This window comes from Kwoniella pini, chromosome 1 (genome assembly GCF_000512605.2).
Source record: "Kwoniella pini CBS 10737 chromosome 1, complete sequence".
Lineage (NCBI taxonomy): Eukaryota > Fungi > Basidiomycota > Tremellomycetes > Tremellales > Cryptococcaceae > Kwoniella > Kwoniella pini.
In genome coordinates this window covers 3,405,184-3,420,516 of record NC_091716.1, presented here as the reverse complement: position 1 = coordinate 3,420,516, position 15,333 = coordinate 3,405,184, and the positions used below count along the sequence as shown (strand labels likewise).

General features: G+C 37.9%; 7 protein-coding genes across 7 annotated transcripts; 3 read left to right on the top strand and 4 right to left on the bottom strand.

Annotated features, from left to right (window-relative positions):
- Positions 1-263: 263 nt before the first annotated feature.
- Positions 264-3,673, bottom strand: I206_101307 (uncharacterized protein; the record flags this gene model as incomplete). The annotated part of the gene is made up of 16 exons (XM_070202362.1): positions 264-588; positions 664-731; positions 793-868; positions 930-1,053; positions 1,123-1,385; positions 1,458-1,599; positions 1,676-1,796; positions 1,866-1,944; positions 2,015-2,153; positions 2,237-2,326; positions 2,480-2,645; positions 2,755-2,884; positions 3,024-3,152; positions 3,259-3,319; positions 3,518-3,600; positions 3,666-3,673. 16 exons carry the CDS (start codon positions 3,671-3,673, stop codon positions 264-266), a joined length of 2,004 nt encoding a protein of 667 aa, XP_070058463.1.
- Positions 3,674-4,228: 555 nt separating this feature from the next.
- I206_101306 (uncharacterized protein) lies at positions 4,229-5,879 on the bottom strand (the record flags this gene model as incomplete). Its single annotated transcript, XM_019151803.1, has 10 exons — positions 4,229-4,330; positions 4,394-4,460; positions 4,558-4,662; positions 4,750-4,853; positions 4,914-5,043; positions 5,102-5,202; positions 5,273-5,471; positions 5,549-5,609; positions 5,669-5,705; positions 5,763-5,879. The coding sequence occupies 10 exons, from the start codon at positions 5,877-5,879 to the stop codon at positions 4,229-4,231; spliced, it is 1,023 nt and encodes a 340-aa protein (XP_019013941.1).
- Positions 5,880-6,670: 791 nt separating this feature from the next.
- I206_101305 (uncharacterized protein) lies at positions 6,671-7,545 on the top strand (the record flags this gene model as incomplete). Its single annotated transcript, XM_019151804.1, has 7 exons — positions 6,671-6,752; positions 6,813-6,829; positions 6,907-6,935; positions 7,001-7,088; positions 7,150-7,269; positions 7,332-7,425; positions 7,508-7,545. 7 exons carry the CDS (start codon positions 6,671-6,673, stop codon positions 7,543-7,545), a joined length of 468 nt encoding a protein of 155 aa, XP_019013942.1.
- Positions 7,546-7,623: 78 nt separating this feature from the next.
- I206_101304 (uncharacterized protein) lies at positions 7,624-8,409 on the bottom strand (the record flags this gene model as incomplete). Its single annotated transcript, XM_019151805.1, has 1 exon — positions 7,624-8,409. One exon carries the CDS (start codon positions 8,407-8,409, stop codon positions 7,624-7,626), a length of 786 nt encoding a protein of 261 aa, XP_019013943.1.
- A 484-nt stretch (positions 8,410-8,893) lies between these two features.
- On the bottom strand, positions 8,894-10,130 carry I206_101303 (uncharacterized protein; the record flags this gene model as incomplete). The annotated part of the gene is made up of 4 exons (XM_019151806.1): positions 8,894-9,426; positions 9,528-9,862; positions 9,940-10,035; positions 10,090-10,130. The coding sequence occupies 4 exons, from the start codon at positions 10,128-10,130 to the stop codon at positions 8,894-8,896; spliced, it is 1,005 nt and encodes a 334-aa protein (XP_019013944.1).
- Positions 10,131-10,455: 325 nt separating this feature from the next.
- On the top strand, positions 10,456-11,441 carry I206_101302 (uncharacterized protein; the record flags this gene model as incomplete). The annotated part of the gene is made up of 5 exons (XM_070202361.1): positions 10,456-10,474; positions 10,533-10,570; positions 10,748-10,796; positions 11,134-11,201; positions 11,415-11,441. 5 exons carry the CDS (start codon positions 10,456-10,458, stop codon positions 11,439-11,441), a joined length of 201 nt encoding a protein of 66 aa, XP_070058462.1.
- A 519-nt stretch (positions 11,442-11,960) lies between these two features.
- Positions 11,961-15,218, top strand: I206_101301 (uncharacterized protein; the record flags this gene model as incomplete). Its single annotated transcript, XM_070202360.1, has 13 exons — positions 11,961-12,018; positions 12,102-12,541; positions 12,607-12,751; positions 12,819-12,873; positions 12,973-13,336; positions 13,432-13,534; positions 13,611-13,745; positions 13,820-13,839; positions 13,898-13,960; positions 14,034-14,642; positions 14,752-14,818; positions 14,900-14,913; positions 14,979-15,218. 13 exons carry the CDS (start codon positions 11,961-11,963, stop codon positions 15,216-15,218), a joined length of 2,313 nt encoding a protein of 770 aa, XP_070058461.1.
- Positions 15,219-15,333: the final 115 nt, after the last annotated feature.

Genomic DNA, 15,333 nt, shown 5'->3' with positions numbered 1-15,333 from the left:
ATTTCAGATCAAACTGTAATGAATGACTATGAGAAGAACAGTACCTTACGACATGAGAAATGGGAAAACTTGTTTGATGCGATACAATTTATGCTGTTTTTGTCTATTTTACCAAGATGCCTCATTATGTTGATATGGGAAACGAATGAATGAGAAATGAAAACCGGAATCAGAAGTCAGAGGTTACGATTCTAGGGATGTATTACACCACCATTGTACTGTGAATGCCATGACCGTATAGGAAAGGAACATCCGAAAGAAGATCACGAGGAGGCAGTCTGAGGAGCTCCATTGAGAACCACCAATCCGTCAGTATTCTTCCCTGAATGACCGTCATGGACCACGCCATTCGCAGCGGTAGCAAACCCGCTCAAGCTAGTTGCTGAGAGCGGTGGTAAATTCTCTATACCAGGTGGTGGTAGTGGTAAGGCCGCATTCGAATTGCCATTCAGTATTGATGGTGGCACTGGATCAGCACCATTAGGTAGAGGTACGGTACTAGGTATCGGGGAAGCCGCTATACTTGAGTTGCTAGTTTCGTTGGTGACTGGATAGGAGATCGAGGAGGATTCATCCGATGGAGTGGCTCTGAACAACATGGATATCAGTCGATGATCATCGCTATTTTCGGGTAATAGTTCAACAGAAGACAGATCCACTCACTTGCTGCGTTTTGAAGGTCCTTGACTATGTTCTTCACTCGCATCGCCCAGTCCGATGTCATTGGTGCCCTAAGCAGTGCCCATACAATAAGTAAATAAACATTAGAACAGAGTGAAAGCGGTGACTCACGTTCTGTTGACCGCGTTTGGTCTTCTTTTTGGACTTTGGCTGTCCATCAGGAAAACAATATGGGGGAAGGTCCGATCTATCGATAAAGTGTATCAGCTTCAAAGTTCACATGGCCCATCGCAAGGGGCGAAACGAACCTCTTCGCCGGCCTTAGTATGACGCTCATCTCCATTTCGTTGTACTTTTCCCAGCCTTGACATGCTGCGCAGAACCGCTTGGAGGGGTAGAAGAGGTTAAGCACTCGTGAACCCTGGCCATCTTCTGCGAAATTCAGCTCGTCAGCTTGCCATCCATATATAAAAGCCTCTAACGAATATCAGGTCGAATTACTGGGTTTCTTCTCAATTTCCAAACCGATGAAGAAATTCTTTGTCCATATCTTTCGAGCGCCTTCTTTGCCTTCTATATCCGTTTCCTTTCTATTCATCAATTCAGGTGGAACTTCCCCTTGTGACGCAACAGCTTGTTCCTCCTCTGATAGACAATAGAACACGTTTGAGATTCCTCCCACCTGAGGATGTGCCAGAATTATGTTATCTGTGTTTTCTAAATCTTGCACTAGAGTCCTTATTCGTGATTCAACCATACCGCTCCTGCATGTGACAGCGATCAGTATGGTATGACAACACCGTACATCCAGAAATTGCCGATCAATATGAGCTCACCAGTCTTTGATACCTTCTGAAGTTGATGCTGAAGCAACAACGTGAACATAAGTTTTGTACATGCTGAAGAAATCTGCTCGTTCAAATAGGCTTATCCACGTTGATCCGGGATTCTTGATAATTTCATCGGTAATTTGCATTGCTATTGTGCATCCGAATGTCAGTTTCTCGTATACGGCATGATTCGGGTTTATCGTCGACGTGAAATAATCACTAACCCCTCAGCATCTCTTTCTTTATTATACTCATTGTGCTAGCCGTTATGTTATGCGTAGAACACATGGAAGGATAAGCAGGAGTAATGACTGGCATTCGGTGAGCCATATCTCGTCGATCAAGCTGTATATGTCACAAGAAGGAGTCAGGAATAAATCCGTTTTCATATTCGATTCTCCCGGACAAACTCACCTTTGGATTCCATACAGAATGCTGCATATTCGATGGACCTGTTTCTATCTTTTTCAATATCACAGGTTGAGGCCAGCCCCTAGGATTGATATTTACTTGATCAGCTGCGGGAATCTGCGACTGGACACCGATCCAAAAAGGGTACATACCATTGATAATAGATAGGGAAAAATTTCCCTACAATGGTCGCTGGGGCCGCTGTGGGATACAGTTGACATATTCTAGCTGTCAAAAGCGCCCAAGCTACACCACCGGGGAAACCGAGAACGTTGGAATAGATCCCGCGACCTGCATGGAGAGACAGATATGGTCAGTAAGCACAATGAGGTCAGACCCTCGGCTTGTAAATCGGCAAAATCCAGTAGACTCACGCTTTGCCCATAATCTGATTGTACGCAATGCTGTACGGAAAGTAGCCACATCTGGTACGAGATTCAGGATCATATCCGTGACCCGAGGACCTATATTCCAGATGGGATTCAGCTACATTCCTATAAATATACTCGGACGATCTCTCAGTCCCTCGTCTAGTTTCCTATATAATTTGATCGCAAGTCGCTATTCTCGCTCACTGGCTCTGACTCAAGCAATCACCCGTTAGACGTGAAACTCACCATTCAAACTCCTTTGCGACGCATCATCGACACCTCTCAAAATCTCATCTTTTTCGATGTCCAACTTATCTCCAGCTTCTGCTAAATTGACTCTAGCAAACAGCAAATCCACCTCTACACCAGATATGACAGTCTTCATGACCGGTACGAAAGCCGATGGAACGGCCTAAATCCAAATACACGGTTATTAGTACTCAATCTTCTGTATAAGCGAGCTAGCTGGACAGTTCAAGGGAATGGAAATGCAAGGATAGTCCAGTATGAATCGGACTCACTGATATTTCTGTTACTGCCGGCCAAGCTCTCAACATATCTTGAAACTCTCCAAAAAAATGCTCTTTATATATATGCCTTGGACATACACATATTGTATCTATATCTGATCCTGGTCCATGCACACCCAATCTAGCGAATGAGTATCGTCATGTTAGCCAGAATTTCTTGACGCAATTTCGTGAATTCACAAAGTCCCATGTTACAATTGGATAGTCCCGAGCAAACGAGGTGAATGTCCAGGATGAAAAAAGCAGTATTATATGCTCACCTATAAGAACCAGAAGTATATATCCTCCCTCCAGCTTCAGTAGCCACTTTCTCTGACATACCCGCTTTTATAGAAACATCGTGTACAAATTTCGATACCAATTGCGCTATATTGGATAGAAGACGTTCCCTGTGGATTCATCATACAGATTATCAGTTTATGAAGGTGACTCGTCTCCGAACACATTTTCGAACTACACATAACAAGAAGAACTGAACAGAGATTGAATACTCACCTCACTTTCCTTTCTTGTTCCGATTCAAACTGATTCAAAGCTACCAAATCCCCCATCAAAGCTATATGAAATCGAAAATCAGCTTAAAGAAAATATCCATCCAGTACCAGACGTTTCCAACCTCCTAGATGATCGTGCTCAACACCTTGTAGAGCATCTACTCGAATATCGAAAATTCTGAAATTTCCTTCTACTCCTTCCTTACTTTACACCTTTGGACAGACATGTAACTCATGAGAAAAAAGAACATCTAACTCACCTTCACTTGACTTGACATCATCTTCTTTCGGTCTATCAGTTGATATTGGAGCTGTCACTCCTAAATATCGTATTTCTTGTTGACTAATTCGTCAAGTGCCAAATTCAATTAGGTATTTTAGGTTAGAAGATAGTTAAACGATACATACCTTGACATGATGAGATTTGTATCGTTGGCCTACTTTCGCACTAATCCTAGTGAAGCTATCTAACAATTGGTTGGATTGTTCTGATCTCTCTCGTTCAAACCCAAAGAACGTCTTCTTCCTTAGTGCTCTTCGGTTATTATCTTAGAGTTGAACTCGATTGATTAAGAATATTTAAATAAATTTAGCGCGAATTGAATTTCTTTCAGATATTGTCCACTTTCAATCTATTAGCTTAGTGGTCGTAGATTTGAGTATATATATATTTGTTTGATATTATAGGTGTAACATCCATCTAATGATCTGATTACAAGAAAGATATTGAACAATATACGTGACTACTAGTGAAGTTGCAACATTAAGATTAACCGGTTCAACCCATCTACTCAATTCATACCGTGGGAAAGTAACATTCATATAGGAGGCGGTGTTGGCCGGATTTTATAGCATGTGGCACACTCATGTTCATACGATGCTCTTTATGCATGCGATTCGTATCCATATATACACATATGTAAGGGGTATAGATTATATGCACACGTGTGTCTCTCTTGCAATTTCACCTTCTATCCAGGAAGGTATAGTTGGATTGCGTTGACGAAAAGAGCATTGTCTTGTCCATTGTTTGGAGTGATTGAAAGAGCGTAAGATGAATCGAAAGATCCGGCCTATGAGGGAATCACGTTAAGATGCTGATATTGACAATAGATCAAAGGTGTCTTAACACTTACAGACCAGACCGTGAATCCAAGAAAAACATCACTATTATCAGAGATATACTTGATTGCTTGGCCGACGCTGTTCGACTCACGATTAGCGTGTTTATCGTTAACAATTGATGATGATTCCGACGGGTTTTCAATGAAGATGTAGATCGAACTGGCAATCAACTCACTCAGTCTGACAAGAAGCTGTATTTCCACCACCAGTTTCAGAAATGATAGCTTTCTTGTTGTGCTGCTTAAGCCAAGTCTTGAATGAAGTGTAAACGTCCACAGCGCTATCGTCCACGAGAAGTCAACACCATTCTTTTCGTTTAGAGAAGTGAACTAGCCTGTGAACTTAGTTTGAAACCAATATTACTTACTTGGTTACACATTCAGTACTTGTACCACTTCCATCTCCATCATAATACTTATGGGCGTCAATGATCAACAATGAGCCACTCGAATCAGCAGGATCGGTCACGGTCTATCAGGTGTCATTATGTATTGGCTTAATCTGAACGTGCATAAACACAGAATGACTTACAAGCAAAGGATCATTGTCACCTGAAATCCAGCCTTCAGGATGAGTCCATTGATTTCCAGGTAAAGCGATTGATTGAGTAATGGCTCCAGCTGATCGAATGGCTTTAACAGCAGCTTGAACAGTGGTTGCCCTGTAGACTCAGCAGTCAGTTTAATCTGGCTATAGCAAACTACGCGAGATAGCCATACCATTTATTGATATCAATATCATGAGGCTCATTCATCAAACCGAATATAATCTTTGATTCAGACTTGTATTTCGTTGCAAGGAGTTTCCAGAGGTTTGCGAACTAATCATTATCCAATATCAACAACAACCCTATGCCGACAGGAGCCAAGACAACACAAAGGTAAACTCACATCAGAATCACTTGGACCGCCTTGTCCAATGATTCCTCCGTTCCATCTAGCATAATTATGAATATCAATCATAACGTATGATCCGGTTGCCAAAGCTGATTTTACGAGATTATCGTAAGTTGCGAAAAAGGTTGCATCGAGTGAAGTTGATGCTTGATTATTTCCTACAAGGTATTGCCAGCCCACTGGAAGGCGGAAACTATTCATACGGAGAAGGTCAGTCCTGATTCACATTCTGTCGCTGATTGGTACACGAAATTGAGACTGTTGACTTACATGTTTGCACCTTTACTGACGAAATGAGAGATCTGGTCTGTACCGGGACAGTATGAAGTACCTAGCGGTTTGAATGAATCAGCTCACGATAGTCGTTTCTGATATAACTCTTTCACTTACCTGATGATCCATCGGTATTCATACCAAAGTCGCATCCCTATGCATGTATCAGATTGAAAATGATGAAATACCGTGTTAACACATGTTTACTTACAGCTAAATTAACTCCACCCAATCTTGGTAAAGCCCTTTTGTCAATGCTTTGAAGAGGTGAAGCTATGCATCCCAAAGCAAGAAGGGAGATACCGGAAATGAATTTCACGATAAACATGATATTCATTCAATCTCTTCGGCTACTGTGATTTAAGAAGAAGTGTGAAGGGCAGGATGGTACAAATTACCAGTGATTTCTAAAATGAATGTGAGTATTTGAGTGAGTCTGAGGATCAAGATAGGTCTGAGGAATAGGGAATAAAGAAGACAAGTATAACGAGATGATTTGTGTACACCATTATTTATATATCATACTCGTTTCGATGCAAATGACTCATAAAAACTAAACCGTATATCCTGTAGTCAAGCAAAGGTTAAGGGGGTCAATCTCTGTATCCCAATCTTCCTTGAAAGAGGAGCAAGCAAATGATCCGTTCCTCATCATGTATCAATCTTTCAATTTCGTGCCTTCGCCATATGAATATCAAATCAACAGCACATATGTATAGCTCATCAATCAAGGTAATTACAAAAATTAACTTTGAAAAGGTGTTTCATAATTACTTTGTGCCTTTTCGAAGGATTCCTTTGCTCAATTCATAGTTCTAGACCGTCTCACATTTATAGCTTCAATATGGGATATCTCCAATTGCTCCAACAAGGTACAAGGGGCAAGAACCTTCGCTGAATCAATACGTTTCAAATTATTAGCGTAACGTTACTGGTATAATTTAACGAAAGGGCCAGGAAGCATGCGGTTATCACCGAACTCCGAAAATGAGTCGATTCTTATCTGAACTCCGGTTCGACTTAGATAATCTTAATTTGGAATTATACTTATGATATTATTAACAATAAAACTTCTGAATTCATGATACGGATTGTGTATTATCCAGCCTGATTAGAAAGATGAGTGGAAACACAAACTACGTTATACGTATAGCTAATACTCCTGAAGATATTGAGAAATGTATGCAAATTCGAAAAGAAGGTACGTTAGATTTATTAGTCCTACTTAATAGCGAGTTTCTGTATTGATATCAGGTTTCAGTTTTCATTGATGAACAGGTAGGTGTTTGATTATAGCGATACCATTTCTGTAAATGAGGTTCGTATGGCAATAGCAGGCTGATTTATCTCCATAGGGTTATGATATAAGTATAGAAACGAACGAGTGGGCTCTTTATTGCTTGTCGTCATATCATATTAATTGCTAATTACAAACGTTGACATTTTCAGTGATGATTATCAAAGTACACATTTCCTCATGATTTCAAATAAAGATGAACCAATAGGTACGATACGATTGATTAATAATAATAATCAAGTGAGTAAAGGTATTATTGTTCTAAACAGTTTAACTTCACTAGTTGATTTTGTTATAAAAGCTTGGAAGATTCGCAATTATGAAAACTTTTAGAAGTAAAGGATTTGGTAAACCATTAATTGAATTTGTACATGAACATGTGAGAAATAAAGGTGGTGTAGAAATCTGGTGTCAAAGTCAAGTCAGTCAATTTCTTTATACTCATTACTCAAGAGATTTTTCTTATATAATAAGGTAATATAGGCTGCAAATCCTAATTCTGGTGGAATAGATGCAACAGGATTTTATAAGAAAATGGGATATGTAAATAAAGGTGAATTATATATGAAAGAAGGAAGTGAGTTAAGATGATTAATTAACTAAATGATTTGATGATACGATTTATCAATGAATATTACTAAATACATATATCATTATAGCTCAACATCAAGATATGGTATATTATTTAAAACATTAATTTCCGAATAATGCTAGAAAGTACAATCCTCCATCAACAAGTATGCGAATCAAAGGTACAAAGATGATTGGTATTTTATCATTCCTCTTTAATACCTACAAGCGATGATCCATCTGATTGATACTGAGGTTGTGTATTTTGTCTATACATTGATGATGAATAATCAGCTTCAGAAGTAAGAAGAGAAATACCTGCAGAATTTAAAGCTTTTTCCCAAAATGATTGATTTCGATTGATATTTGAATTAATTGAATTAGAATTTTCAATTTTAGATAAAATTTCTAAATCTTTATAAGTAAATAAACCATGTGTATATTTTTCTTCTTCAATTGATTTATGACTTATTAATAATTTCGAATATTGAATTTTTTCATGAATTTCATTATTAAATGAAGATGAACAAGTACATTTTAAAATTATAGGTTTCCATTTTAATGATATAGTATTTTTTGAATTTTCATTTTCATTTTCATTTATTTCATTCCATTCTATCCTACCTGAATAATCTTTATTTCTTTTAATTTTAATCCAATTTAATGAATTATGAGCATAAATTATAGGATGATTTTCACTTTCACAATCATCATTTGAATTCTTTTCAACAAAATAATGATAATAATCATCACCTTCATTTTCATATGCTTTTATTTCATTCCAAATTGGATTTATACCTTTATATTTTATTTCTTTTTTGAATTCTCCTGTTTTTATATTTTTACTTTCTTTTTCACTATATTCAATTGTATTTAATTGATCATTAATCATATATTGTAAAGTGAATGGACCGATATCTTTTTTAACCTCCCATTCATCCAACATTCCATTTGAGTTAGATTTCAATGTAGAAATTCCTTTAGAAGACATTGTTATTGTAAATTAAATTCGAAGAGTATTGAGTAGCTTATTAGATCAATCAAATAAATATACATACATGTATATGGTAAGTACATTTCTGTTTTTCATAGTATGGGGGGTGGCAATTGAACTGGAATATCGTCTTGTTGAGATTGACTCAAGCGGCAAAACAGGACTTCAAGTACTTCCTTTATATCTGCATAAGCAATAGAAAGGATAGTCGAAGTGCTCGTCACGTATATTTGTGTGAGCGATCCTTTCTTGCATCGTCTCATAGGGCAAATACGTCATTATCAGCGTGTCCACAGTACATGTTCGATGTTTTAGACATTGTTGATGGTGATTCGACATTATACGATCCTTTCATTCACACTAGCCTTGGCCGAGTAAAACATACACAAATACATGAATAAGCCAGCATGAATACCGAATGGCTTACTAATCTTCATAACTCCTGAATTCAGAATCCAACTTGAAACTGAGATGGAGCAATCTATCTCCTCTTCCCTTTCTTTCCCGCTGCACCACCACCACCCCCTCCTCCTCCTCCATTAGCTCTATCAACCTTTCCTTGGAATCTAACAGCTTTTCTAACATTCAATCCACCTTCTTCACCTGCACTTCCTTTTTTACTCTTTTTAACTTTTCCAACTCCTTTTTCAAGTTTATTAAGTACATCAAGTTGACTTTCTTTTTCACCTTTATAATCTTTTGTTGAAGTTGGTTCAAATTTCCTTTTAACTCCTTTTACTTTAGGTTCACCTTCAATTTTTTCATCATATTTACCTAAAGAAGCTGTTGAAGTTTTTGAAATTAACATTGATCTTTGTAATTCATCTTTTCTTCTTTCTCTTAAGCTTTTCTTATCTTCTTGACTTAATTCTCCTTTTGTTGAAGAAGTACCTGCTAAAGCAGAAGCAGAAGATCTTGCAGCAGCTGCTATATTTCCTGCTTGTTGTTTTTCATTCTTCGCAATTCGTGCTTTTCTTTCGGATTTAGCTGTTTTAGCAGGGTCTTGATCTGCTTCTGTAGAATAGAGAATGAAACAAAACGATCAGTATATAAAGTTTTTACAACATAGGAAGAATGATAATTGATAAGGAAAACCGGAAGAGAGTACAACTCACCATCACCAGCTTTAACTTCATGTAACCATTGTTCTTCTCCTTGTCTATTCTTACTACCTTTACCCCATCTTGGAACCCAATCTTGTAATTCTTCATCCCATACATCCTTTTCTTTTCTCTTATGAGAAATACCTTTTTCTTTAGCGAATCTTTCCCATTTAGTCAAAGGTTTAGGTTTAGGTAATGGTTTTTCTCTTGGAAGTATCGTTTCGGGTGTTGGTAAAATTGTAAGTTTACCTGATGATGTTGATTTTGTAGGTAAGCCAAATAAAGAAGTGATCAATGATTGAGTTGATGTTAAAGTTAATGCTAATAAGTGTTGGTTCAGATTTGCTCTGTATAATCGAGATTAGCTAAGTTCAAACGAGAGAAACGATGACTGATTACACAAAGGAAGAGAAATGATACTCACCTGTACTCTTCTGGATCGACTGGTGTATTATCGAATGCGGCTAGTAAACCAGCATCTGTTATTATAGGAGTAGCTCGATTGAGAACTGTAGTTGAGCTATAAGAGAGAATATCAGCTCCAGATGTATTAAATATTTGATATTTGACTCACTTTGCAGCGGCATAGTTGGCCAGCTCTGAAGTTACGTCCATTTTGGGTGTATTATCTATTATTCGTTGATTGGAAGAATGTATGTATAGCAATGAATAAATCTGTCTATGTCTTTATGCAGAGTGGTCATTGAAGAAACATAAAAATAAATCTGCATTTAACCGGAAAAGGTTAAAATGGGATAAAATGTGATAAAATAATAATAATAATAATAATTAAATAATAATTCAATATGGTGTGAATTCGGAGCAGAACGCTTTTCTCACCATAACGTTAATCTCATCATAAAAACCAATCAACTCACTCGTAATAACATTATATACACTACAACTCACCACTCAGTATTCAAACTCAAGCATAACAAAAATGGAAGGCATTTTCAACAGTGAGCTCTACAGCTATAGCCCAAGCACGGTATTGAGCTGATGCAATGAATGCTATAGGACCAAACAACATTCGGGCAAAGCAAATCGCTTATCAAGTAAGTAAGAGTGACACCACCAAGGAATGCCAATAGAGGGGAATGAAGGAGGATATCATATGGCCAATGATTATTCGGGTATACGACTGGATGGCACGACGGGCAAGAGGATGATCATATGGACAGGACTGGACTGTATTTGGGGGAAAGTATATACTGATGGAAGTCAATTATTAGGCCGATAAAGCCCCCGTCTACCTCAGAGGTAATGGTAAAATCTGGTTCCGTACGTGTCTTTTCACATTCTTCTCTATGACATCCTCTGTCAAAGATATGAGGCTGATCAGCGCATATCCCTTACCCTTACCTTTGGCTCACCTCCCAACGTTGTTTACATCATACCTCCACGTGAAATCACAAATTGCAATCAAATCCTCACACTCCCATTTTGGGCAATCAAACGAATTGGAAACTTCTATCCGCGATACTCACTTTTGATGAACGGAATTCCTGGTCATCTTATTATTCCTTGAACACACCCTCAATGGATTTGCTATCAATGCCGTTCGACCAATGGTCATCGACTACAACGGAACGATATATTGCGCGAATTGCAAATACAGGAGCCTACATGGTTCTTTTCAGTGTCTCGTTAGCTGGTTCTGGTTTCCAATTGGTTCAATACATCCGAGTAAGTCGCCGTTCTGCTCCATTTATTGTTACTTCCAAGAAGTCAACATGTTTGGAAACTTCTCTGTAGACATACTGAGTATTCTTGCTAACGGTGTATGTTCACGTTCACTTCTTATCCTTTCCTTCTACTCAAAACTCAAAACTTGATGGAACCGCTCTGCGACGTTGTTGTATCTCATCGCATGCCTTATGCGGCTTATTATGACTATAGGGAAAGGCAAAGAAGATTGGGGAGTAAATGGTAGATCATCAGGAGTGTGAATATACACACTGAATTGAATTCTATGCATTTATGTTTCATTCTGGATGTAATGTATTTTCACCCCGGAGAAGAACACTGCATGAACAACTTAGTTCTGCTTGATTATTGTTCCGATGAAATGGTGCATATTACATGAATGAGCAGAATTGCGGGAATGAAATCTAAAAATAAAGTATAAAAGATAAAAGTGACGTAAATAAATGAGTTTGAGTGTAAAAAGTTAAATAATCAAATGACATCTTGCGCTATATGTTCAACCATTCATATCTGTTACAAATTTGTCTCAAATATCTTTCTTGCTCTTCTTTCATTGTCGCGTAGCCATATTCAAATAGCTAGTGTAGGCAAGCTTGTTCAATCTCCTATCAGGTCTGCCTATGATCGGATAAGCCATTGTTTCTATCGTCACGGATGATAATCCTCAATCTCTCAACAAGTTCCAAACTCATATTCCCAGCCAAACACCTAAGAACAATAATAACGACAACTATCAACATGTCTCATTCCAGTGCTGTACCAATTCCTCGCCCTCCAGTCATCACCACAAATTCAGGTAATTCAGGTAAATCTATCCACCTAAACTTGTCATTCTGTTTAAGGATGTTTAGATAATGACATTTGATTATCTTTTAATAGGTAATTTTCGTACAAGATCTTTAGCGATTTCACCTATAAATAGATTAGGATCACCAAATTCAATTGGATCAAATAATTCAACAATTCATGGTATCGAAAATGAACTTTATGAAAATCAACAAGAAAGAATAAATGTAAATGATTATGGAAAACGTAGATCATCAAATTCAAATTCACATCCACATATTGATATTGAATCAGGATTATCACCAAATTCATCAAATACACCTTTATCACCAATTTCAAATAAAAGTGTTGGTGGAAATATAAGACATCGTAAACATAAAAATAGACATAGACATAATAATAAACAAAGAGAAGAATATAGATGGTTAAATACTTCTGCAGGTGGTGGAACTGGTGATGAACCTGGTGTTGATGTTAAAAGTAAAAGAGATGAAGAAGCTTATGGACATTTAAAAAATAAAACAAAAGTTACCGTAAGTCTAAACTCTTCTCATGTCAATGAGAAAGATTTTTGAAAGCTGAAATTGTTATTAATTAGATTATTGATTATTCCTCGAATCCAGATGAAGATAATACTAATTTAAGATGCGAATTTCCTGGAGAAAGATTGAGAGAATGGTTGGATAGTGATCAAGGTGCAAGACGAATTGGAGAAGATGGTAAACCTACAGGTGTAAGATGGAGTGAGTGTGGAGTAGTTCGATCACGAGTAGGTCTTGATCTTGTCAGCTAATATTGAATTTTTCACAGTTCACATAGATGGATTGAATTGGCAAGTCATTAAGACGCTTGTATTGCATTTTGGGTGAGTCATTTCATACCTGATTTTCTCATTAATTGTTCAATATGTATTTATGGACCTCCGCTTAGAAAGTATCTGATTTGCTAACTATCACAACGCCAGTTTACATCCATTAGCCGTTGAAGATGCCTTACGAGCGACCAACACACCACGATCCAAACTCGATTTCTATAGAAACCACTTATACCTTCAAATCTTAATCCATCATACTACACCTTCAGATGAAGTTCGTTTACATATGGCAGCCGAAGAAATGGCTAATGAAAGAGAAGGAGGGATGACAGTAGATGAAAATATAGTCGATGAGCCTATTCCTGCTAAACGACGTCGATTTGGAGGTATTTTCGGAGGAACTTCATCCGACTCGCAAACAACGGAAAGAGGGAATAATATACCTAAATTACCTGAGGGTGTTGAAGGTGTTTTCGAACCTTCTCTCATTTCTCCTCGAAATGGCGGACATCATGTGAGTCTTGTTCTATATCAGATTCAAATTTGTCATTTATGATATTTGTCCTGTATCGTAAGAGTTTGCTTTGCTTATCATTATATGGACAACAGACATTCGAAAAACAAGCTCATACTCTCACGGTGAGTGAGTTGAGCGCGAAGTACATGGTACCTATTCGAAGAGGTATTCTAAGTCTATTCATGTTACGGGATGGTGAGTAAATTCTCCTTCTCATTCTGGCTTGACTGAGAACTAAATAATACCTGTCAATCTGGTATTTTAAATTTAGGTACCCTTATATCAATGGATGCTAAACCCACTCGAGAAGTACTCGCACCTATATATCATAGATTGGAGGATGAGTCAAGCTTATTGAGGAGATCAGGGGATGTTAGTATGCTTGCTCAAGCTATTTTGGATGTTGGTGAGTCATAACATGGCCTTGGCATACAATGATACCTGAAACGCGATTGACCTATGGTTCTCCTCATTTTCTAGCTGCTGATTTGGCCATCGAGGTGAGTCAGCTTCCTCAAGAGTTTTCAGTCACTCAGCTGATTCACATTTCATATGCAGATCTCCCAAACTTTTGAGTCTGAACTGCTCAAGCTGGAAGCTTCAGTATTGGTGAACCCTCAGGTAAGGCATATCGACCATATCTGAACATGCTTCTCAATATTACGAAGCTAATAAATGGTTATCGGCAATATAGATGGAAACTGTCAGACATCTCCACATCCTTTCCTCACAGCTAATCCGACTCAGACGATCCCTCACACCACTTCTACACTTGTGTTATATCATTCGAGATCAAGATGCCCAAAGATCAATTGCAGCAAGCGCGATGGTTCCTGCTGGCACACGAGCTGGTACACCAGGGATAGGTCTAAATGGTACTAGTCATCATATGGGACCGAACGGAAACGCTCATTCACATTTAGGAATGAATTGGACTCCTCAAAATAATGATCAATCACCAAATCATTTCGGGGGGAGTGGCGCTGGAGGTATACCTATTTCGCCAACTCCTTCAAGAGGAAGTACACCTATGCCAGGTTCAGCAAATTCAGGTTCCAAATCACGTAATAGAGGATTTAACGATGAGAAACGAGAACCTACTTCAAGCCTTTCGGGTAAAGAAGATGATGCTCAAAGTGTTTTGAGCATGTTTGGAGTAACTCCTACTCAAGCTACACATATTGGATTTTTCTCACCAATGACTAAAGTTTATATTGGAGATGTTATTGATCATTTAGAAATTACCGTTGGAAGTTTAGATCAATTTGTCAATACATGTGATCATTTGACAGATTATGTCTTTGTGAGTTCCCAATATCTATTTATCTCGTTACATAGACATAATATTTTGCTCCTTCCATTTGGAACTCGCGCTTGCTGATACTAAAGAGTCGGATTATGGATTTCTTTAGAACGTCCTCAGTTTCCAGACAAACGAATCTATGGAAAGATTAAGTATAGTGACCGTAGTATTTTTGCGTGAGTGTAGTTTCAACTATAGCATGGATAGTGAACGAAGATAAGCTGACACCCATGATGAATGATCGATGTTCGTTATAGCTTTGACTTTTATCGTAAGTGCTTGACGTTTTGGATGTATACACGTGATACGGCATTACTGACATTGCAATATTTTCAGGCATCTTACTTCGGAATGAACTTTGACGATTTTGAAGAATTACATCAATCAGTGGTATATTTCTGGAAAGTCGCTATTCCATGTACGACTGCTTTCTTCATCATTTTCTCCTTTGGGTACCTTAGAGCATTCGCAGAAACTTTTTATAGAAAAGTCAAAAGATGGAGATGGAGGAGAGCTCTTGGTGGATCAGGTGGAATTCCCCCCAGAAGGATTGGAAGTGGATCAAAGAGGATGTGAGGTATGTTGCGTGATTCTGTATTCGAACAAGTTCACAAGTTTCAATCAAGACCAAAAAGAATTAGTTTGGTCGCTATTGTAGCCTACAGTCGATGCATTCAATATCAACTATAAT